The sequence below is a fragment of the Pectinophora gossypiella genome, chromosome 3 (assembly GCF_024362695.1).
Source record: "Pectinophora gossypiella chromosome 3, ilPecGoss1.1, whole genome shotgun sequence".
Lineage (NCBI taxonomy): Eukaryota > Metazoa > Arthropoda > Insecta > Lepidoptera > Gelechiidae > Pectinophora > Pectinophora gossypiella.
The window spans coordinates 17,524,102-17,547,433 of NC_065406.1; the positions used below are offsets into that span (position 1 = coordinate 17,524,102).

Consider the following 23,332-nt stretch of genomic DNA (forward strand, 5'->3'; position numbering starts at 1 on the left):
TGTATGAACTACGTTTCAATGTCAACATCAGCTACGTACGTAAACTCAGTAGAATTACTGGGCAGAAAATATTTTATTTTAACGGTAGAGGGCGGTATCTGTTATTGTAAAAAATACGTATTATTTCTATGTTTATTATTTTTAGCTTTTTATTTTTAAAAAGTTTAATTACCCTGTGTGATTTGATTTATTAAAAACAGAGAAACTAAAAATATGAAACAAAAGAATTTTCATTAATTATTTTATTACTGGCAACTAGATCTAGCCGGCCGGCCGGCTGCGGTCGCCATATTTTTTCCGGCTGTCAAGTGTCATTTTCACGCCGATATCTACGCAGTGTGACCGTGTCTTTCGTATTTTTTACGTCACTTTATTTCCTGGTAAGCAATTATTTACAATTTTGTACGCTTAACTTCATCTATCTCGTGTTTCTTCCTTTCGCGTATGTTCATAGCGTTAAAATGTGATTTTTATGTGACATAGACACGTACAAAATTAATAACGTACCTACCTTCCTTTTGTCTAGCCGGTGAATGTAAAGATTCATCTAGAAACGGATCCTAAGCAACGCTTCCACATAAGTAACCTTGGCATACATTTAGGCATAACTTATCAGTCGATCACAAAAAAATCGCAATGCTTTTTAATGTTTCCTCCTACTACGTGTTTCAAATTGTGTGATGCATGCTTGAACCGCGATGTTGAAATGTGTAGGATTTTCTTGAAATTTAGTTGAAATCTTATCGGAAAACTATTAATGTACCGACAATGAAACTTGGAAATTACCATGTAACGCAGAAATTAATGTTTTGTTAAGTAATTATGTGGATTTTGGTTAAGGTATTATGGCCGAATTGAACGGTAGGAAGCGACTGCGTAGTGAGTCTGAGATGGAAGTGGATGGGAATTTGTCGAAAAAATTACTCCCAGAGAGGTAGGAATCCACTGTACTTACTGTATGGTGTAGGGGGCTCTGCATGCTGCAGATTAATACTGATAAAAAAAATATAAATATGTATTGTGGCAAATAAGTATCTGTTTATGTACCTAGTGACTACTGCTTTGCAACAATATAAAAGAGACAAAGAGTGCCTTTATTGTCGTAATTTATTTCGTTATGCTTTATTTAACTTATGTTTCTAAATAGCCACTATAATATGCTATATGTATACTACCTATATATTCATGTACATTCAATATAAAGATGTAGGAATCTGTTAAAAAATGCATGATGGATTGTAGGTAAAAGGTAGAAATGTTTGCATGTTAATAAACCTACATAAATTATAAAGAATTTTGAATAAACCGAGTTGTTCTATTTGAACAAACAGGGATAGATAGGTTGAATTTATTTTAGATCTATTTTTGCATGGTAATAGGTATTAATGAACTCCATAAAAAGGTTTCAATTACTAAAAAAGACTTAATAAATTTGCCCAAATATTTTTTTTATAATCACATTTTAATCTGAATTCAGGTTAACATACTGTATTCAAATACTATCAAATTTTAATTATTAATTCACTTATATTGATGCTAGTTGACGAAGACAAATTATCAAGTGTAGCGGCAAGATGATGGAGCACAAATGTTACTGTCGTGGTGATGAGGTCAACAGCCTGGACCTCAGCAAGCCAGAGCACCTCATGCCTATGATGAGACCATTCTCTATGAGGTTCTAGAACATTCTACCTTTTGTAGATTTGTCTACAAAGTATTATTAGTATTGAATTTGTAATTTACAATAGTAGAATTAGGTACTTATGGATAGGTAAATTAAAAAGCATTACCGCCTGTTCAACAATTGGTGATAAACTGTCTGCTTAGCTTATCTGCCAGATGCTTGTCTGATAGCAGTAGTTACTGTCAAGTACTGTTGCCTGACAAGTTCTGAATAGGCTTATCAGACACTTAAGTATTATCAACAAGTGGTGAAATAGGCACCTTAGTGTTGTAAATTATGTAGTCAATGAAATAATGGTGAGTTTACAGAGTTATAGTATAGATTTATTACCTGTAGTATAGAAGTGTAGTTAGATTTCAGGTACCTAACAACTAGTTGTTGGATTGTAGTTTCAAAGTAGATAAGTTATTTGTTGGAAAATATAGGTGTGGAATTTTTCTTAATATGAGAAAATAAGACAATAATGTGCCTAGAAGAGGTCACATCATCACAGTTCTTTAGGATTTTCCATTTATAATCATTATGTATTTGATAATTCAAACTTCAAAGGGGGATAGCCCCTTGTTAATGTCATGTTTGTTGTTTATCTCAAGTGTTGAGATAATCCGCGCATGACTATCAAGTGCATACACATACCTTCTCACATAATATATTTATCTGTGACATGTGGCTTTATTCCCAAGTGATTTTATTTAGCTATTCCTTTGACAAACCGTAGGTGTCATAAATTTATTATCTTACCTACTTCTCCTTACAGAGGAGACTTTCCTTCTAACATGATGTACAGTTATTATATCTATATCGCCCGATAGGCTGATTCCTTCAGATTTTCAATGAAAAAAAATCTTTTGGATTTGGGCCGTCTTCTGTACAAAATCCCTAGTAGGTATAGTACCTATTTACCCATGCTCTATGCCATGCCTGTCTGGATTTTTGAGGACAGGTCTCTGCCCATATACATTATTTTATTGTCCCTCGATAGTTAGTTCCCCTATTCTTCCTTGTTTGAAACGTAAGCTGTATGCAACAGCCAGCCATAAAGATCGATTCCTTGCAGCTGTTTTTTTTCTCGACCATGAGCCATGACGTCAGTAATCCACGGTAAACGGTTTTGTTGAGGGTCAATTCCATTAACAATTTTACTGTAAAATTGGTTGGTCATCGATTAATTAACATGGTTTTGTAGACCATTCAAATGAGTTACTTTATTGATGAACAAAACTCATGTCAAAAAAGTTCTTATCTATCACATAGTACATTAATATTATCATCTCTAGGTATATTTTACGTCTAATAAAATTCAGCATAATCTAATCTACTTTCAATATTACATTCTAACTTACTCAATGGTTCCTTCGTGATCGATGCCCATACATCATTCTGTGAAAGAATGATTCATCATTCATTCTATTAATAATATTATTACCTAATCTTAGGTACTTAGTCCTATCAATTAAATTAGGTACCTACATATCTAATTTATCAGGCATCGTCTAGACTTCTATATCGATAATGTCTAGATAGACATACTTACCTATATCGTATTTCAGAGACGGAACTCGATAGTATTAAAAGTTCATTTGATAACAGTTCATTATCGCGTTCACACGTGTAGTGGTTATTTCTGACAGGAACTTTGAAATGTAAGTAGGTTTTTTTTTTACTTTGATATTTTTTTACTAATTCAACCGCTACAGGTCCCTTCTACCTATCGGGATATGCGCCTTTTCCTACACTTTTCAAACCGATATTGATTTTTTTTTGTTTTGTTGTTTCTTTCGCTGAAATTACTGAATGGAAATCGTAGTAAGTGAAGTTCCGTGGCCTCTGCCTAACACAACGGGAAATAGGCGTTACTTTATATTATGTATTTTTTTTTAGTAACTTTTTTATTTACTATTTTTGTCAATGTAAGGTAAGGGGGAAAGTGTTTTTTTTTTTAATACTTTCTTTCAGTTAGTATACACTGATTATTCCAGTTGACGAAGTATAGCTTCAGCATTTTTTTCTTCACCTTGCGACGTTTACCGGTGCTTTCTACAGTTAACTCTTAATAAAAACTCTTAGGTCAATGACCAAATCGCCAGTTTATTATCTACAGGACGAGACATTTGTCTTTGTGTTTGGTTCCCATCTTAAATTAATTAGCATTATTAAATTGCCTAATTCTTGTCCCTGCAGCTCACATTCAAGTTCTCACTGCATTGTTTGTTGCTTAATGGTAGTTAAGGTCAGCGACCCTACCACAGAATCGGTAATAGTTCGACCCTGCGCTATGTGGCATAGCAACCGGTTTATGTTCAAGCATAAAATAAGTAATAATACTACGTAGTTCAAGTGTCGATTATGTAACTAAGCGCACGATATGTCGTTTTTCTACTCCATAATATTTATTATCCGGACAGATGTCTTGTCAGTCCCAAAGGCTTCCTAGTCGTCTTTCTATGTTATTTTGGGCCTGCCTCTGGTGCGATGTCCATCTGTAGACAAGGCGTTACTAGGCAACGATTGCCTGCCACAGATAACATTTTTTTTTTCTATTGAACTCTGGATAAGGAACTGTGGAAGAAGAGAGAGGAGACCTTTACTCAGCTGTGGGATACGATAGGCTAGAGAAACAATAAGACTTAATTATATTCTTGCGTTCAGTTCAGATGCTAGAGTGCAGTTTTCATTAACACAGTTGGCTCGACCATTATAGTCGGCGGACGGCTCACCCACCTATCACGTTCTAACAAAAAGCTCGGTGAGGTGTGGGTACTCGGTTCATCTTGCGATGGATGTACCTCTGACTACCCAGGTGCTATGTTCAGATGCTTGTCATACCGTAACAGTCGACTTCTGGGTTTCGGTTTCACAGCTTTCGGCTCACGAGTCCGTCCGCATGGACTTCGGTTACCGCGCGCGGCACTTTTTCAATCCCCTTTTCAACCCCTTAGGGGGTGATTTCCGAGAAAAAAACTATCGTATGTCCTCCTGTAGCTTTCATACCAAATAACATTTAAATCGACTTTGCGGTTTAAGCGTGAAAAGGTAGCAGACAGAAAATAATTACATTCGTATTTATATCGACGGTTACAAACCCATCATGTTCATTTCTTTCCTTTAGGTTTCTTTTCTTTAACTGCGTCATAATATCATCTTAATACCGACGGCGTTAACCTGTGGTTCTGCCCATCTCTATAAATGTATCATCATCACCAGCCCATTAACGTCCCCACTGCTGGGGCACGGGCCTTCCCTATGGATGGATAGGAGGATCGGGCCTTAAACCACCACGCGGGCCCAGTGCGGATTGGTATATGTATATGCCTGTTTATAGCAATACAGAAAGTTGGCAATTACACTTCTCTTTATTTATTAAAGTTATAACGCAACTCACAAGGGTAGGTAGCTAATAAAACCGCCACTTCACTTTATGGACTCACCAAGTCTCATATGTATGAAAACTATCCAATCGAACGCAAATTGTCGTGATACAGAACCATTATGTTACAACAAGTTGCGACAACTTTTAAATGCAATTTCATTATAACACGCCTTATGGGAGCTACCTATCCGTCGTAGTTGAAGCATCATCGTTATTAGCTGTGACTTTTAAGTTCCAAGATGTTGGTCCCAGCAGGCTTCCGAGCTTCTAGGAGTTAGGTTGACTTACATAAGCAAAGCCTCATCATCAAAGAAATTAGACGACAAAGCTCACAGAAATTCCTTACGATTTCCTTCACCAAACCCTTCCCTTTCCCGTCCCCACTTCCCCGTCCTAACCCAGTCTCCTCGTCCTCAGGTTGGACAACCTGGAGACGATGATAACCAACATGCTGACGTGCGGTCTCCTGACAGAGTACATATACCGCGGGGACGGGCAGCTACTCGTCTGTCTGTGGCGCCGCACGCAGTTCATGCCGCCTCCCCTGGTCCATGCCATCGCCCCCGACCACTACCCCGATTGTCTAGAAGAAATAGACAAAGCGCTGATCAGCTGCACCGCTGAAGAGTTCTATATGGCGACTACCAGTAGGTTGGTGGGGATCACCAGTAGATTTACACAACCTTAGATCTTGTCGTTTAAGGTTCTATGGGTAGGAATCGGAATGTTATCCTCTTCTGTCCTTCTTCCTTAGTTCTTCATATCCTTAGCGGAGTAACCAAGACAAAACCCAACTTTTGCGAATATCAACATCATATACCTAAGCATCACGCTTGTATCTGCCTACCAGAGGCAGAGCTATACATATGTTTATGTAGGTGGCAAGTCATTAACTGGTCACAAATCCGAAGAGAATAAAATAATAGCGAATAAGCGAGATCTACATAAACCCTGGAATGGGTAGTCCCTCTTTCTGCCATCCAAGCGATCATTCATCATCATCTCATCTCAGGCCTTTACATCTTTATCAGATGATTCAAACAGTTTCTCTGGCAGCTTTAGGGTTACCAAATTATAGGTATGTTTTCAATTTTATTCTCATATAAGAAATATTAAGTATGTATTTTATTTATAAAGCAGGTAGGTAGTTGGTTAGATTTTCTTGGGTAATTCTGTATTTGTACCTACTATTTTGTAACTTAGATAAATAATGTAAGTTAACTCATTGTTTGCGCATTAGTTCTACTCTGACCTTTGCCTTGTCTTAGATGATAATAAATAAACGACAAGGTGACGGGAATATTGTTCAGTTTGGAATATTCTAGATGCCGTTGTGTGCATCGTAAAGTTGGATTGTTTTCAGAATACTTACCTATTGTCCTCTTGTGAATGTGAAAACATGCAAGATTCTTTGTGCATTTTTGCATCGGTATTTTTTTTAATTCGTTATTTAAACTTGGATGGTGTTATTTTTTTTGTTCCTACCTTAATTATACTAGCCTCTTTATTATCCTTTCTCCAACAAAAAGACTACAACTTCTCAGTAATCAACATACCCAGCAATTTACATTCAGATTCTCCATAAACCAATTACGCGTATCAACCGCATCCAACCGCTACCTATCTAAATTAGTTGAGAATAAAATGTGTATTGTATTATTTGAATAAATACAAACCGCCTTTTTAAAAACTATAAAAAAAATTCGAGATGCTCTAAACGTGCGATCATTTGCTAGTAAGTTAAAACGACTTACGTAAAAGGACCAGTAAATCTTACTTGTATCTGAAAAATAAAACTAAAACGAAATATAATTTAAATACAGACAGCTTTTTTAACAAACGAAGACAAAAAACTAAACTAGGCTTAAAATAATTTAAAGTCGACGGATTTTAATGAAACTAATTGAAAAGTCATAATAATTCTACACAAAATCTGCGACAGGGGCGCCGCAGCCGCGGGCCTTTTTTCGTGACACGAACTACACTTCTCATCAAAAAAATCGAAACACCTTGCAAGTTTACGTTTTGTCAGGATTATCAGAAAAATGTGTACATTTAGGAATAAATGTTAAATGTCGTTTAATAGTGAGTAATATGAGCTTATCAAATCTTAATGTTAATGTTCTAAATTTAAATGAATTTTTCATAGGTTTCGTATTTTGTTAAATGAGTCATTTTTATTCCGTATGGAGTATAAAGGAAATGGATAAAACAACACACGTAAATGAAAAAAAAAGCTAAAAAACGTTTATTTAATAACTTGTATTCCCTCCCCGAGCTCTAATTACTGCTTCCATACGGTTCTTCATCGATCGGATGAGAGTCACGATCACATGCTGTGGTATATTGTCCCATTCCTCTTGGATTGCATCTTGCAGCTGGCTAAGTGTTTCTGGGGCAGGATCTCTTGCTCAAATTCGTCTCTTTAATTCATCCCACAGATGTTCAATGGGATTCATGTCCGGGCTTCTTGCTGGCCATTCCATAATAGAGATATCGACTTCGTTAAGATAATCTCGTACGACGCCCGCGGTGTGAGCCCTAGCATTGTCGTGCATGAATATGAAGCCGTTGCCAATAAAATGTGCATAGGGCATCACATGAGGCTCGAGACACTCTTCGACGTACCGATGACAGTTTAGTGCAGGCAGACGTGGCCCAGACACGAAAGCAAGCTCTGTCTTACCGTCGGCGCTGATTCCTCCCCAAACCGTCCACGAACCGCCACCATAGCTGACCTTTTCTTCAATGCAGCATTGTGCATAGCGTTCTCCGTCTCTTCTGTAGACCTTGTTCCTTCCGTCGTTACCATACAGCATAATTTTACACTCATCAGAAAAGAGAACTTTGCTCCACTGTAGGTATGACCAATTTAGGTGCTCACGTGCAAAGTTAAGGCGCGCTCTTCGATGGTCTGCAGTTAATTTCGGCCCATTTGCTGGCTTATGCGGTACCAGTCCACGATCCTTCAACCTTCTTCTAATTGTAGAGTCACTTACAGCCACCCTTCGTACAACACGAAGCCGCTGCTGCAGTTGAAAAGCGTTAAGGCGTCGATTTCTTAAAGAAGTTGTTACAATAAATCGATCATCTCGCTCAGAAGTGACCCGATTCCTGCCAGATCCTGAACGGCGCGTGAACAAACCAGTCTCCCGATAACGTTTATAGACTCTATGAACAGATGACAGGCTTAGATGCAGTCTTGCAGCCACAACACGCTGACTAAGGCCAGAATCCAGCAATGCCACAACTTGGGCGGCTTCTGTGGGCGAAGTATCCATACGTTTTAGAAAAAAAACCTTTTTTCAGACGTCCCAAAGTCACAGTATTGAAATAAAAAACAAAAAGTTTAAGGATAGGCGCCAATTTTTAGTTTTTAAACGCTAAATGTACTCCAACCCTAAACACACATTTGTCTCAAAACAGTGATTCATTTCGTTTATAAGATAAACAAATGAAATTCTAATTTTGAATTTAGAATTTTCGCTTATTACTGTAATGGCCAAACTGCCAGCTATACATTTATGTATTTTTTTTTCATCGTATGAATTCTTTTTTGTGTTAAATTCGGACAGAAACAATGAAAACGGAAGTGTTTCGATTTTTTTGATGAGAAGTGTATATTCAAATTCTAAAATATCTTTATTCAGTAGGCAACATAGTTACACTTTGAATAGTATTTTTTTACATGACGAACGTCTCAACCGTCTAAAACCTACTGCAGCTTCTCACAACCTGTATAGCCGGGGAAAAGAAGCTGCAAAAAAACCTCGGCAAAGGGCCCTTTCTTTCTAGACTTTCTTAAATTAATATTTTAAACCTAGTTGTCTTTTAGTCTTCGTTTTGTATTAACAATGTAAAAGTTTAGGTCCTAAGTAAACATGCATATATGAGGGGTATAAAATCAAAATCCGCTATAATGCTTAAGGACCAAATTTGAGTTAGTAGCACCGTTGGAAACCTCGTAAAAATTGCTTTAGAATGCTTGACTAGTTTCGTACCGAAACCCGCTAAAACATACAGAAATCTGCCCACTAAACATAGTATTAAAATCAAAAGCCCCTATAACAGTGCCAGTTTCAAAATCCTCCATAATTGAAACGACCAATCACAGCACCGCATTTGCGTCACATGATCAGTAAAACAGTATGGCGGTTGTTGAGTGCCGGCGAAAACTTGTGTGTGGTTTTTTAACTAATTTAATGTGAAAATATGGATGAATTAGCCCAATTTGTTAAAAAATGTGATCCTAAACATGCTAGGAAACGACCACGCGATCCATCTTCATGGAAGCGTGAAGTGGAGCGCAAGAAACGGTATGTAATACTTTGTCATTATTGTGTTCCAACTTCTTCCAAAAAAGTTTTATGCAAGATGCATCCAGCCTATTCTAAATAAGGTATTTAGCAGAACGATTATTTTTGTTTTATTTTCATTTCACTACATTGTGTTTTACTACTAATCCCACTAAACTGTTTAAATGATTTTCGCGATAAATTATATTAATAAGCAATAAACATAGTTCTGTAGCGATTCATTTTGACGTTTGTCGTTTGTGTGCGTTTTGATTTTTTTTATATTTTTTTTTCAGGTACGAAGCCAAGAAATTGCCAACATTTCCACAATGTGAGCACGATCAAAAATCTTTTCGCTGTACCTTACTTACATGTCAAGATATACGAAGGTTTCACAAAAACTTTTATAAATGTACGACGAAACTTCAGCAAGATAATTTTATTCTGAGATATTGCAGTATCAAGAAAGCGGAGAAATCCAAGCCGGATAGCAAGAGGAAATTAGCCACAAAATATTCTATATGTTCTAAAGACGGACTGCTTGTTCCCGTATGTCGAAACACATTTTTGAACGCTTTACAAATAAAAAAAGATCGGGTCCAAGGGGTAATGACCAGATTTTATAACAGCGAAGGCTCTCCCATTAAAGAGACAAGAGGAGGCGATCGTAAATCATTTCTGTATGAAGCAAAAAAACTCTCAGTACAATGGTTTATAGAAAAATTTAAAGGTCAAGAAAGCCATTACTGCAGATCACAAACAAAAAGACTATACTTGCCATCCGGATTAAATATTAGAAAAATGTGGAGGATCTATAATGACTCAAGAGATGCTGAACTAAAAGTTAAACAAAGTTTTTTTCGGAGTATATTTAACAGGTACTATAACATCGGATTCGGCACCCCGAGAACAGACGTATGTTCTACTTGTATATCTTTGCAGGAACAACTAAAAGTTGAAAAAGATGTTACAAAAAGAAACGAGTTAATGATTCAGAAAAGACTCCACGGTCTTAAATACAAAGCGTTTTACAGCATATTGAAGGAAGATAGCCAAGACACCAAAACGATAAGCTATGACTGTCAAAAAAATCAGCCTCTGCCGAAATTGCCCGATCAGTCTGCCTATTTCAGCAGGCAGTTTAATTTTTACCACTTTGCTATAGTGGAGGGCAATTCGAAAGCTAAACTCGGAAAAGAAAACGTACATTCTTACTATTGGAATGAAACAACTCACGCCAAAGGAGGCAATGAAATTATAAGTGCCGTTTACCATTTTCTACAGAATGTAGAGATCTCAGAACATATAAAAGTTCTTCGCATGGTTTGTGATGGTTGTTCGGGCCAAAATAAAAACACTGGTATGATCAGCATGCTAGGTAAATGGCTTTCTGTTGAAGCCCCAAGACATCTGAAAAAAATTGAATTGATTTTCCCAATTGTTGGACATTCGTTCATACCGCCTGATCGTGTCTTCGCCAAAATTGAAAAGACGCTGAAGACAAAAGAAGTTGTAACGTCTCCATCGGAATATGCAGCTGTGTTACAAGAACATGGATCATGCGTAGACCTAGCATCGATTCCAGTTTATGACTGGAAGACAGCTTATGCTTCCATCATTAAACCGACGACATCCTGGCACTTCCCTTTTATGAAATCGAAGCGCTTTTTTATTACTCGTACCAAAACGGAAAATGTTTTGGTACAGGGTGAAGAAGCTTATAGAACGGAGCGAAACACAAAAAAAATAATAACGAAAAAAAATAAAAAAATTATAATGATTGCTCCACAGGTTATTCAACCTAACACAATCGTACCAAAAGCATCGAAATTGAACGATGTTTATGGCCTCCTTAAAAAACATTTTGGGGACGAATGGAAAAATTTAGAATGTTTAAAATATTATAAAGATTTGGAGGGCATTGGGAATAATGATTCTCAAGATAACGAACGCGATGATGATGATGATGACTGTAATGGTTTATGCGAGCCAGGCTTTGAAGAAGTTGCCATAAATGTATAAAGTAAGAGCTATCTGCGCAATGAATACTAGTGTTTTAAGCTTGTGTTAATTATAATATTAGGGTTAAGCTCAGTTATTAATAAAAAATTGCTATTGAAAAGATCCGATGTTTTTATTTTAGGTATTTACCTAGCTACATTAGAACTAATCTAACTCATCTGGCCCTAATACATTTTGCATAACGCCATCCACCCGAGTTTTATTCCTGGTTGCAAAACCCGCCAAAATATGACAATTTATTTTCAAAACCCGCTGTAACGGCAGGTTAATTTCAATCTCCTCTATAACAAATTTTTAAATGCTTTTAACGGTTTCATAACTTTAATTTTTTTCCTTGTCCAGCCTAAATTAGTGTTGTCATGTCATAAACTAAATTATTAGCATAAAAAAATCCCAGTAAGTTGTATTGATTAAGCTCTAACGATTTTTTGTATCCTGTGATATTTTTGAAAAATGTGTTTTAGTGGGTTTTGATACTATACCCCTCATATCTACCACACCTACAAGAACATTACAGGCTGATCACCTGATTGTCCGACAGTAAGATGATCCGTGCTTCGGAAGGCACGTTAAGCTGTTGGTCCCGGTTACTACCTACTGATGTAAGTATGTAGTCGTTAGATGAGCCATATCAGGGGGCCTTTGGCGGCTCAATAATAACCCTGACACCAGGTTTGATGGGGTTGGTAATCCACCTCACAACTCACACGATAGAAGAAGACCTACAAGAAAGATTGTGTGGTACGGACTTTTGTAGCCTGGAAAGCTTAAACTACTGTACCGATTTAGATGAAATTTGTGCGCGCGAAAGCCGAAGTCACAGACATGAACAGAAAGCTAAAAACTTTGTTAATGTTTTCCAGTTTCAACAAGATGCCGCTGCAGCTGACTAAACCCGCCCCCGCGTGGAAGACCACCGCCGTCATTAACGGAGAGTTCAAGGACATCGCGCTCTCAGACTACAAGGGCAAATACGTCGTGCTCTTCTTCTACCCCCTCGACTTGTAAGTTGAATGATTTACTTTTTAACCGACTTTGAAAAAAGAAGGTTCTCAATTCGTTGGGGGTTTGTTTTTTTTTTTTTTTGGGGTATAAATGATGACCCTTTTTATTACGCCCAGGCACAATAACGTCTTCCACCCATTATTATTCTGATCCAAATAGAGAGAAGCAATATAGGTAGCAACATATTCTATACAAATATCAAGCAACAATTATTTTTATATGTTTCTGCCATTACAATGTATTTTGGAATAATTATGTAGGTAACCTACCCAATTGATGAGAAAATAGGTAATTATCACGCTAAAGCTGTACAACGCCATCTAGAAATAGAAATAGAAATGTTTTATTGCGACCATGTGTTCGTACAAATTGTGGTGTTATAAAAATACAGATGTAAGTATTATAGTATCAACATGGATCCGGTAAGGGCACTGCAACTGTGAACATCGCCTGGAAAATCCCACATTGGGAATATAACATATTCATGTAGTTGTGAGTGTTATTAACATAATTTTTCTAGAACTTTGACCCAACGAACTTTTGAACTACCTCTTAAATCCGGTTTTGATAGTCATTTTGTGTTAGTTTCCACTGGAATTAGTATTCAATTTGGTTTGAATTAGATTTGAATTTTAATTGTATCGTTGACTAAAGTTTTGTAATCGTTGTGAAATACGAAGGTAACATGAAATGAATAGTGAATGAACACTGTGTCACATTATTACGTCATTCGTTACATTTCCTCGTGGTGTGTCGAATTCTTGCGTAGGTATACAAGTGTGGATGAACAGCTTATCACGAATTGAGTTCAACGTATCGTGCGTGACTTCACAAGTTGTCTTGTAAGGCCCACAGTGTAATAATAAAAAGGTATTTTTTTCTAAACTCTGTTAGCACTAATTCTGTCGGTGGTTTCTCGTCAATATTCTCACAATACTCTGACAAACAGCATATGACCCTACAAATAATGATCACAGTACAGTAAAAAAAATTAAGCAAAATTAAAAATTTTGAAAAAAACCCACGACGGTAAAAATATCATCGAAAAAGAATAAAATAACTCAAAACCCCCGACTTAACCCAATTATTATGTAACGAAATATTATATTAGACTTAAAAATACTTTCTAAAAAAGAGTTGATATCTCGAGACATCGGTAATAGATATACTTAAGTACCTAAACAATGAATATGGATGTTTACAGTTTTTTCCTAACGTGTCTGTTTCTCGAAGATATACTTAAATGTAGCGATAATAATTTTACCATAATACATAACCGAGGAATATCCGTCGGGGGCTGCCTTTTCTATATAAAATTTCAACAAAAATTTAATCATACTCATAAGTGTATTTTATATCGTCGTTAAACATCTACAATTCTTCAATCATTGTATTCACGTCACTAGAAAAACTTTAGCTGGGTTAATGGCAGCCCCCGACGGATATTCCTCGGTTATGTATTATGGTAAAATTATTATCGCTACATTTAAGTATATCTTCGAGAAACAGACACGTTAGGAAAAAACTGTAAACATCCATATTCATTGTTTAGGTACTTAAGTATGTATATCTATTACCGATGTCTCGAGATATCAACTCTTTTTTAGAAAGTATTTTTAGTCTATTATAATATTTCGTTACATAATAATTGGGTTAAGTCGGGGGTTTTGAGTTATTCTTTTTCGATGAGATTTTTACCGTCGTGGGTTTTTTCAAAATTTTTAATTTTGCTTAATTTTATTTCAGACTTTTTAGAGAGCATATACGAATTATAATCTATATATTGTGTAGGTAAGATCTCGCAAAACAATAAGTGTGATTCATCCTACCATATAAAATTAAGTTTCTTATTAAATATTATACAGTTGCTTTCTGTTTAAAGTTACCTCTATAACACTCATCTGAGAACATGCACCAATCACCCACGAACTCATTTCTGAAATCCGCATTGAAAACAGACAATAAGTTTTAATTTTAATAATATTGCAATATAAACGATTCACACTAATAGAGCAGCGCCCCCTAGTGAGTTAATATCATAAGACTTAGACCATGCACCATTCAACTACGAACCCATTGCTGAAAACCGCATTGAAATTGGACAATTCGTTTTAATATTATTGCAATACTATTTTTCACTAATATTGTAGCGCCCTCTAGTGAGGTAAAGACGTAATTTTTATTATTTGGGAACATGCATTAAGCTACCACGTACACATTGCTGAAAACAGAATTGTAATCGGACATTTCGTTTTGATTATATTGCAACATTGTTTTGCACTAATATTGTGGCGCCCCCTAGTGAGTTACAGCCATGACACCTGTCTAAGAACATGAACTCAACAAACACAATCCCGTTATTGAAAACCGCCTCAAAATCGGATCATTAGTTTAAAAGATAGGTGGTAACATTACTTTGCACAAACGCACACACAAACATATCTCACCCTAAACACATATACCTGCTCCGTTCCGTCGTGGGTAATAAATGTAATTAAAATTATACTAACCGTAATTAACAACACTTTGCTTTACTTAATACTACCTGATTATTGAGTGATAGGTTCAACTTTATGAATTAAATGAGGATTAATAGGATGAATTTGATTCACTTGACCACACAATCCATGTGCCACTTATAGTCGATCTTGATTTTTCTTTAATCTTCGCCAATCACTTCGTATTAATTTATCTACAATTTATTGTTTATGATCTTCTCTGAAATCCGGCTCGAAGGACCATGAATATGCCTGATATGACTTTTTACTGATTTTTAAGGGATTTAGGTAGCAATGAAACAGCACCGTGTTCGACGTAATTACGTGTAATCAATGGAACCGAAAAAAAAAACGCCTGTCAAAAACAATTAACTAATAAAAACTATTGCAAATAAATTGCTATTATAAATTGAAGAGGCGTTTCGGATAATATTGACTGTAAACACTAATATTGTGGCGCCCCCTAGTGAGTTACAGACATGACACCTATCTAATAACATGAACTCATCAAACACAAACCCGTTATTGAAAACCGCATCAAAATCGGATCATTAGTTTAGAAGATAAGTGATAACATTACTTTGCACAAACGCACACACAAACATCTCTCACCCTAAACGCATATACCTGCTCCGTTCCGTCGTGGGTAATAAGCCGTGGTAGTAAAACGCTTGCTTCTCACTTTGAGGTCGCAGGTTCGAATCCAATGTCGAATTTGTTTTCGAATTCATGTTTCGATCAAAAATGATTATATCACGTGCTCAGCGGTGAAGGAAAACATCGCGAGGAAACCCACATTACCGTGAAACGCATTACCGGAGGTATGTGACCTAACCTGTATTGGGCTGGTTTTCCCTTCGCATTAAAAAATCTTCAGGTTAGGTACGCGGACCTTGCGAAAAACAGGATAATGATAGGGACATGATGAGTACAGTAAAAATAAAGTTGAAATATGTAATATCGCTCTTAGGGTTGTAGCTCATCTGGCAACAAGATAATCAGCTGATCGCATATTTATTGTTATTCGCTCCCAGCATAGAAGCAATTATGAACACCAAAACTATAACCATCTCTCTCCTTCCCACAGCACGTTCGTATGCCCGACAGAGATCATCGCGTTTTCGGAGCGCGCGGACGACTTCCGCAAGATCGGCTGTGAGGTGATTGCTGCTTCCACCGACTCGCACTTCACCCACCTCGCCTGGATCAACACGCCACGCAAACAGGGTACGTACCTACTCTCGTATGGGTTGTGAGATCAAAACCGACCTCATCAACCCTGGTGTCAGGTCTATTATTGGCCAATGGCCCCTAACATGGCTCATATAACGACTACAAACGTACGTAATTAAGTAAATACGAGTAGTATCTTGGGCCGACTACATACAGTCTGAAGATCGGGTGATCAGCCTACAATGCCCTAATCATATCAGGGATCACAGTGATTTTGTGTTATGTCCCCACCGAGAATCGAACCCGGGAGCTCCAGATCGGCAAATAAGTACCTATAACTAGAGATTGATTATTTTATGAACTTGTGTTCCTTGTCATTACTGATATTCAATATAATAATGATAAATAATAATATGATAATACGTAGGTGATAGGCCGCGCTGCTGCTGTTATCTAGCAATTTGACAGGTCACTGAATACACGAGTCAAAATACTGACCTTAAAAATGTAAATACTAGATTCAATAAAGTTCTTTTCCAATGCCTAATTTGATAATGTAATTAATTGAAATATTGTACTTTATCTTCTGAATTATTTGACACATTTACACATTCTTTAACACTTCCATAAATGTTATGCCTGTTTAATTACCCGTCCCTTTCATTTTCGGTGGATAAGAAAACGACAGGTATAACTTAGAACAAAATTAGATGATGTGTACGGTCATGAGCAGTATAATGTACCCACTTTAGGACTCTGTCGCACTAACATATTTCAATTTGTCAAAAAAGTTAATGTGACATGGTACCAAAGTGTATACATATTAATGCTCGTGACCGTACAGCAAGAATCGGGGCCAATATTAATACATACATATATTCTGTTATCTTCTAGGTGGTCTCGGCCCAATGAACATCCCGATCATCAGCGACAAGTCCCACAAGATCGCGCGCGACTACGGAGTCTTGAACGAGGAGACCGGCATCCCCTTCCGAGGACTGTTCATCATCGATGACAAGGGCAACTTGCGCCAGATCACCGTCAACGACTTGCCCGTTGGACGGTATGTGGTTGTTCTACTCATCATCACTAATTTAAGAGCCACGCTCTTCTTCTTCTGTCGTTTGGGTTGTTGTCTGTTGTAGGATTATCAACCTCATCAACCCTGGTGTCAGGGTTACTATTGAGCCGCCAACGGCCCCTGACATAACTCATGTAACGACTACGTACTTACATCAGTAAGTAGTAACCGGGAGCAACGGCTTATCGTGCCTTCCGAAGCACGGATCGCCACGCCACGAAGCCACGCTCTTATCGGTGTACGTAGTATTCTCCATGCTACTTTTTAGGGAGAAATAGGCAGTGGTTTCCCTTTTACCTTCCGCCCCCCAGTACTCTGTCTGACGCGAGTGGGATGGCGCGATAGTCTATTTCAAAGCCGTACTACGACTCCTGTCCTCCGCCTTTGAATAGTACTGATATGACAGTTACTGCTGCCCTCTGTCAAGTTCCAGGTTTTAGTCCATTTGTTCTACTACAGACAGATAAATTATTCGCGCTGGTAACTCTTAACGGAGGGTCTCCACCAGTCACCACAAGACCCCCTGTGCTTTTCTTCTTGGAAGTATCACATTTTATCAAACCCTTTTGCCCTTATACTTAGAGCACAGAATAAAGAAAAATACTGCGTATATAACGGTAGCTCCCCCCCGCACCAGTTCGTATTGGGCAGCAACCTCATCCTCTGGGTCTTTAGTTTTGTATCAGCACACTACGAACGAGATTTTTGTATAGTGTTCTGTAGGGCTAACATGCGCAGGGTGATGATATTTTGTCACGGTCATTTTATTAATTCTGACGATATAATTGTCGTCCTGTCGATTGGTGCTAATATGTGAACCCAAATAAGTCATGTCGTTCTTTTAAATTAGGGAAAAAACAAACTTATCGATTTCGTCAAAATTGATTGATTCGATCGATAAAATCACCACATATTAGCCTTGCAGGGTTTGCTCCCAATGTTAATGTTGTGTGATGTTTAAGGCCAGCCAAAATCAAAATTATAACCTTTCCCTGTTTCAGCCAAATGTTTCCAGCAGTCTAAACAAAACATTCAACTTCTCCTATTAATGTTCACTCACGTATATCAATCATCATCACCAGCCCATTAACGTCCCCACTGCTGGGGCACGGGCCTCCCCTATGGATGGACAGGGAGATCGGCCTTAAACCACCACGCGGGCCCAGTGCAGATTGGTGGTTATTAACGACTGCTAATGCAGCCGGGACCAACGGCTTAACGTGCCTTCCGAAGCACGGAGGAGCTCGAGATCAAAACCTTTTTTTTTGTGGTCACCCATCCTATGACCGGCCTTTGCGAAAGTTGCTTAACTTCAACAATCGCAGACCGAGCGCGTTTACCGCTGCGCCACCGAGCTCCTCCGTATATCAATCACTGCATTCCTATTTAACAAACTTGCTCATCGTCGTGAAAATAAAATAGATTAAAAATAGACACTTTTTGTCAACTTACGTCGATAACACGTCACAGTCCAAGGTTGAACTCACAACTATATGCGCGTGTAATGAAGTGACTCTCTCATACGTCATTTACACCGTTATGTCCATATTATGACCGCGTGCTATGGACATTAGGTATTCAATAGTCAGTGTATGACTATTGAATACCTAATGTCTTCCGTGTGATCTTAGACAGAATTTTCTGCCTCAAAAGGGATTATGAGCGGGAGTTATATCTGATTGTATACATATTTGAATGAAGTATGTTAAGTTTTTATTACAAATGACCTTTTGTAGTTTGTTTGTAGGCATCTGATGCCGATAATTTCCATCTTCTCTCGTGTGGGTTGTGATATCAATGACCAATCACATCAACCTTACGTCAGGGTTATTATTATTAGAACCGACAAAGGATGAACCGTGTGGCTCATGTAATGACTACTTACTTACGTACATAGTTGCCGGTACCGACAGCGTATCGTGCCCTCTGAAGCACGGATCACTTACTCGGACAATTCATCTCCCCATTCATTCTTCTTGGGTGATCAGCCGGCAATGCCTGACACAAAGTGGTTTTTGTGATGTGTGACCAAAACATTAACTTGCACAAAATCAACTCCCTAACATTCTAATCTCGTTATTCACAGGGTCCACTTCCTTAACCTGTAGATTTGACAAGTCCAGTTCTTTACAGAAGTGACTGCCTGTCTGACCTTCCAACCCGCGAAGGACATACCATTATGTCACGGCACAGCCTATTACAGTTTAGGTCACATACCTCCGAAATGCATTTCTCGGGAATTTGAGTTTCCTCGCGATGTTCTTCTTCACCGCTGAGGACGCGATAATAATTCCAAACACGAATTCGAAAATTATTGGTTTAGGCCCGTGCTGGAGTTCGAATCTGCGACCTCACAGTGAGAGTAAACAGTTCTTCCAACTGAGCTACCATGGCTCCTATTATCATATCTTGTATTACAACCAATAAACATGACAAATGCGATACGATTCAAGAGTTCACGATACAAAATACATGCAATGTTAATCACTGCCTTATCAGTGGTGGAGTAAGTTACTATATTGATTAATTACATACACAATAATCTCGCACGTAACAATTGTATTATCGCTCAGGTGTGAATTATCCACTGTGATATGGCGGCAAGGCCATCCTGTGAACGCGACAGACAAACGATGCGATAAAATTTGTTAAGTGCTTTATTCAGAGTGTTAGTGACATCGTAACGAAAACTTTAAGGGATGATTCAAATCATGCTTCTGAGTTGATATTAAGTGGAATTTCAAAAATTCAAGTGAAAAAAGCATACATTCATTTTGCTACGGAAAATTCCACTTGATATTTACTCAGAATCATGGTCTGAGTCATCCCCCTCAGTATCCGTTACGATGTAACTAACACCATGTATACTACCATTGTGGAACGGCCTCTGTGGTCTATTGATTAGAGCGATGAGCACTCCATCTGGAAGCCCCGGATTCAAATGCTAGCACGGGCCTAACCTAAACATATGATTTTCGAGTCCATGTTACAATGAGTTCGAGTATCACGTGCTCAGCGGTGAAGGAAAAGATAAACCCACATTCCCGAGAAATGGATTTCCGAGGTATGTGACCTTACCTGTGAGCTAGTTTTCCCTTCGCAGGTTGGAAGGTCAGATAGGCAGTAACTTCTGTAAAAAACTGGACCAGGCAAAGATCCTTTGAAAATCGTGATAATGCTAGGGACGTGATGACTTTTATAACCTTCTTTCATATCGTATGGTACACCTTATCTCACCCGCATCGCATGGCGACACGTATCACCTATCACGTTGGTCTAACTGAAAGCTCGTTGAGGTGTGGGTACTCAATTTATCTTGCTATGGATGTGCCTCTGCGTACCCCAATTTGGATATAGTCATGTTTTTCTCAACCATTCCTTTCTCTCCGCAGATCAGTAGAAGAGACCCTCCGCCTTGTGCAAGCATTCCAATACACTGACAAGTACGGTGAGGTGTGCCCGGCCAACTGGCAGCCCGGCTCCAAGACCATCAAGCCTGACACCAAGGCGGCTCAGGAGTACTTCGTTGATACCAACTAAACCAAGAAACTCATCAAGCAAGGATAGACGTGTGACATTGGGGAATGTATGTTATGCCATTCGTTGAATGTAATGTAGGAAATACCAATAGTAGACCGCGAAAATCAGTTCTACTGATAGGCATATCCATAGTATTGAAGTTTATCAACAATATCGATCCTATTGAGACGTTGCTGACCAATAGGCTCGCCCCTATAACATGGGACTTAACTTAAACATAGTTGGTGAGGAGTCGTTTATGCTATATTATCTTGATTATCAATAATCACTATCAATCGGCAACACTAATGTAAATGTACCTAGAAAATTACTTTAAAGGACACTTTGGTCAAGTAAATTCCATCTTGAGGGAATTCTTACAAGCCACGTCATAATATGTGAAATGTCAACCACAATACCTTGCGAAATGACGTAGAATCTATCATTGTAAAATTTTCCTGTAACAAGCTTATCTATAATTTTGAAGAGACAAGGTACTAGAATTGAAACTAAAATCCTTAATTTCTAAATTCCTATCAAACAATCATCTTGAAATGGCATAACATACTGAAATGGGTTTGGAAGGCGGGTCCTTTCACATATCCGTAGTCGTAGAGCACTAAGCCAAACAGATTGTAAATCTGTCAGACTATTCGAATAATAGAAATCAACGTCTATCCTTCCTTACCATTAATTTAGGTGCACCTATCGGCACTGGAAATTGACGTTGACGTGAAATAACAACTAAAAGACTATAAATAATAATATGTTACGGAGTGAAGTTGGTCCGAATGTATAAAATGCGTTCGGACAATCCATGAGCGCATTTTTATATTTTTAGATTTGAAAAAAATAACGCTGAATCAGCTGCCAACTTCATAGTCGAAAAGCAAAAAAAAAACAAATTTCATTCGTCGTTTGAAGTTGTTGCTTCACGTACAAAAGCGATTTCCTTCCTACATTTTTGTATTCTATAATAATAAATCAATGCATACTTCGGTGCGTATCGTGCGTGAATCTCACAGAGCAGATCACATGTAGACGTTCTATAGCCTGTATTTTATAACTATTCGGCAATAAATTGGTCAGAGTAGCTCTGAACTTTACCTCTAGTTACGCAATCAGTATTTACAGAGATCCTGTTAATCGAGGCTGTAATAAAGCTACATACTATGTTATACAATATTTTGTTGTTTTATTTTTTTATAGGTCCTAAATCATACACCCACCGGTGTTACTGTTACTGTCATCTTTTGTATTGGAATTTTTATTATGATACTGTGGGTTGTTTTCTTATTATTTGTAGTTTATTATTTGTTCTCACCTTTGGGATGGCTCAGCTAAGTACCAACTTGCTGCGTTGGATTCTGTTGAGCGACGTGCTAAGAGGTTGATCGGCGACAGGAAGCTGGTGGAAGCCAAACTGCATAGCCTAGACCACCGCCGTAAAGTCGCCTGTCTGTCGGTTTTTTACAGATTGTACTTCGGGGAGTGTGCACAGGAGCTCCATCGGCTCATTCCACCAAGTCCATTCCATCTGAGGACATCCAGACGTACTGCGGGTTACCATCCTTACTTGGTTGACATACCACTAATCCGCACCAAGCGCTTCGCTTCATCCTTCATAATGCGCACAGCCAGGGAATGGAATGGGCTGCCGGCGTCGGTGTTTCCTGACTCTTATAACCTGGGGTCCTTTAAATCACGGGTGAATAGGCATTTTCTGGGTAAGCTCGTTCCAACGTCGATCTCTTCTTGTAGAAGAACGAAGTCAAGAGCAAACCCATCTTAATTAAAAAAAAAAAAAAAGTAGTTCTGCCCACACCGTTTACGCACGTGACTATTGATGTGTGTAAAATATCATGCACCCCCCTTTGCCAACAACGAAAAACAAATGCCTACTTAGGTACAAGCTAATTACCTATTTATCGTAAAATATCAAACAATTTCTACATGGTGTAGACAGATTGTTCACAAGAATTTAGTGCATTTAAACTGACTATAATATTATCCTATTTAATGTGACATGATTAGAATGATAGCAGGACAGAGATGAGAGTTACTAGACGGGTGGTAGCTTCTGCACTGTAGAACTGTGTGGAACTTGTTGAAAAGCAGCCATATGAAAAGGAGGCCTCAAGTAGGGGCGAGCCTTGTCAGTAGATACATCGCAATTTAAACCCCTCTCTCATAACCCCTTCTAGCAACTATTCTCAGTAGTTACGAGTACTAATATACACTTTGATACCATGTCACATTAACTTTTTTGACAAATTAAACCGTAAGTCTCATTAAATGTCAAACATGATAGTGCGATAGGGTTTTAAAGTGGGTACATGATATTACTTATTATGACCGTACAAAGAAAGCTTAGTGCGAAATAGAGACGCTACGTTAGTTACCAAGAGTCCCTTATCATGGCACTGCCACCAATAAATGCTTATAACTTTTGAACGTCAGACCGACAAATTCTGGTATTTGGCGACAAATTATCGTATATTTTTCTGTGTAGATACAAATACTTGTAGGTTTAGAACTTGCGAAGGCTATAATATGAAAACTAGCCAAGACATACCTTAGGCTACAATACATTATCTTATGTTATAAAGAAGATATGATATGTTATACTGTTACTTATAAATAAAGGGCATTGAACATTTCACTATAGAGGCTGGCATAGCCTGG

The 23,332-nt window shown here is 38.0% G+C and overlaps 2 protein-coding genes across 4 annotated transcripts; both read left to right on the top strand.

The window, feature by feature from the left end:
• The first annotated feature begins 267 nt into the window (after positions 1–267).
• LOC126382155 (peroxiredoxin 1) lies at positions 268–21,832 on the top strand. Of its 3 annotated transcripts, none has more exons than XM_050031930.1 (5): positions 268–380; positions 12,235–12,375; positions 15,962–16,101; positions 16,942–17,110; positions 20,521–21,832. In XM_050031930.1, exons 2-5 carry the CDS (start codon positions 12,245–12,247, stop codon positions 20,666–20,668), a joined length of 588 nt encoding a protein of 195 aa, XP_049887887.1. In that variant the 5' UTR covers positions 268–380; positions 12,235–12,244; the 3' UTR covers positions 20,669–21,832. The 3 variants fall into 3 exon arrangements, with proteins under 3 accessions (XP_049887887.1, XP_049887886.1, XP_049887888.1); XM_050031929.1 differs by lacking the exon at positions 268–380 and adding an exon at positions 867–934; XM_050031931.1 differs by lacking the exon at positions 268–380 and adding an exon at positions 3,231–3,327.
• Positions 9,141–12,192, top strand: LOC126382091 (uncharacterized). The gene is made up of 2 exons (XM_050031822.1): positions 9,141–9,370; positions 9,646–12,192. The coding sequence occupies exons 1-2, from the start codon at positions 9,267–9,269 to the stop codon at positions 11,369–11,371; spliced, it is 1,830 nt and encodes a 609-aa protein (XP_049887779.1). The 5' UTR covers positions 9,141–9,266; the 3' UTR covers positions 11,372–12,192.
• Positions 21,833–23,332: the final 1,500 nt, after the last annotated feature.

Coding starts and splice junctions, on each gene's coding strand:
- LOC126382155 (XM_050031929.1), top strand. CDS start 891: ATGGAAGTGGATGGGAATTTGTCGAAAAAATTACTCCCAGAGAG. Junction 935..12,234: donor AAAAAATTACTCCCAGAGAG/GTAGGAATCCAC, acceptor AATGTTTTCCAG/TTTCAACAAGATGCCGCTGC. Junction 16,102..16,941: donor CAACACGCCACGCAAACAGG/GTACGTACCTAC, acceptor GTTATCTTCTAG/GTGGTCTCGGCCCAATGAAC.
- LOC126382091 (XM_050031822.1), top strand. CDS start 9,267: ATGGATGAATTAGCCCAATTTGTTAAAAAATGTGATCCTAAACATGCT. Junction 9,371..9,645: donor GAAGTGGAGCGCAAGAAACG/GTATGTAATACT, acceptor TTTTTTTTTCAG/GTACGAAGCCAAGAAATTGC.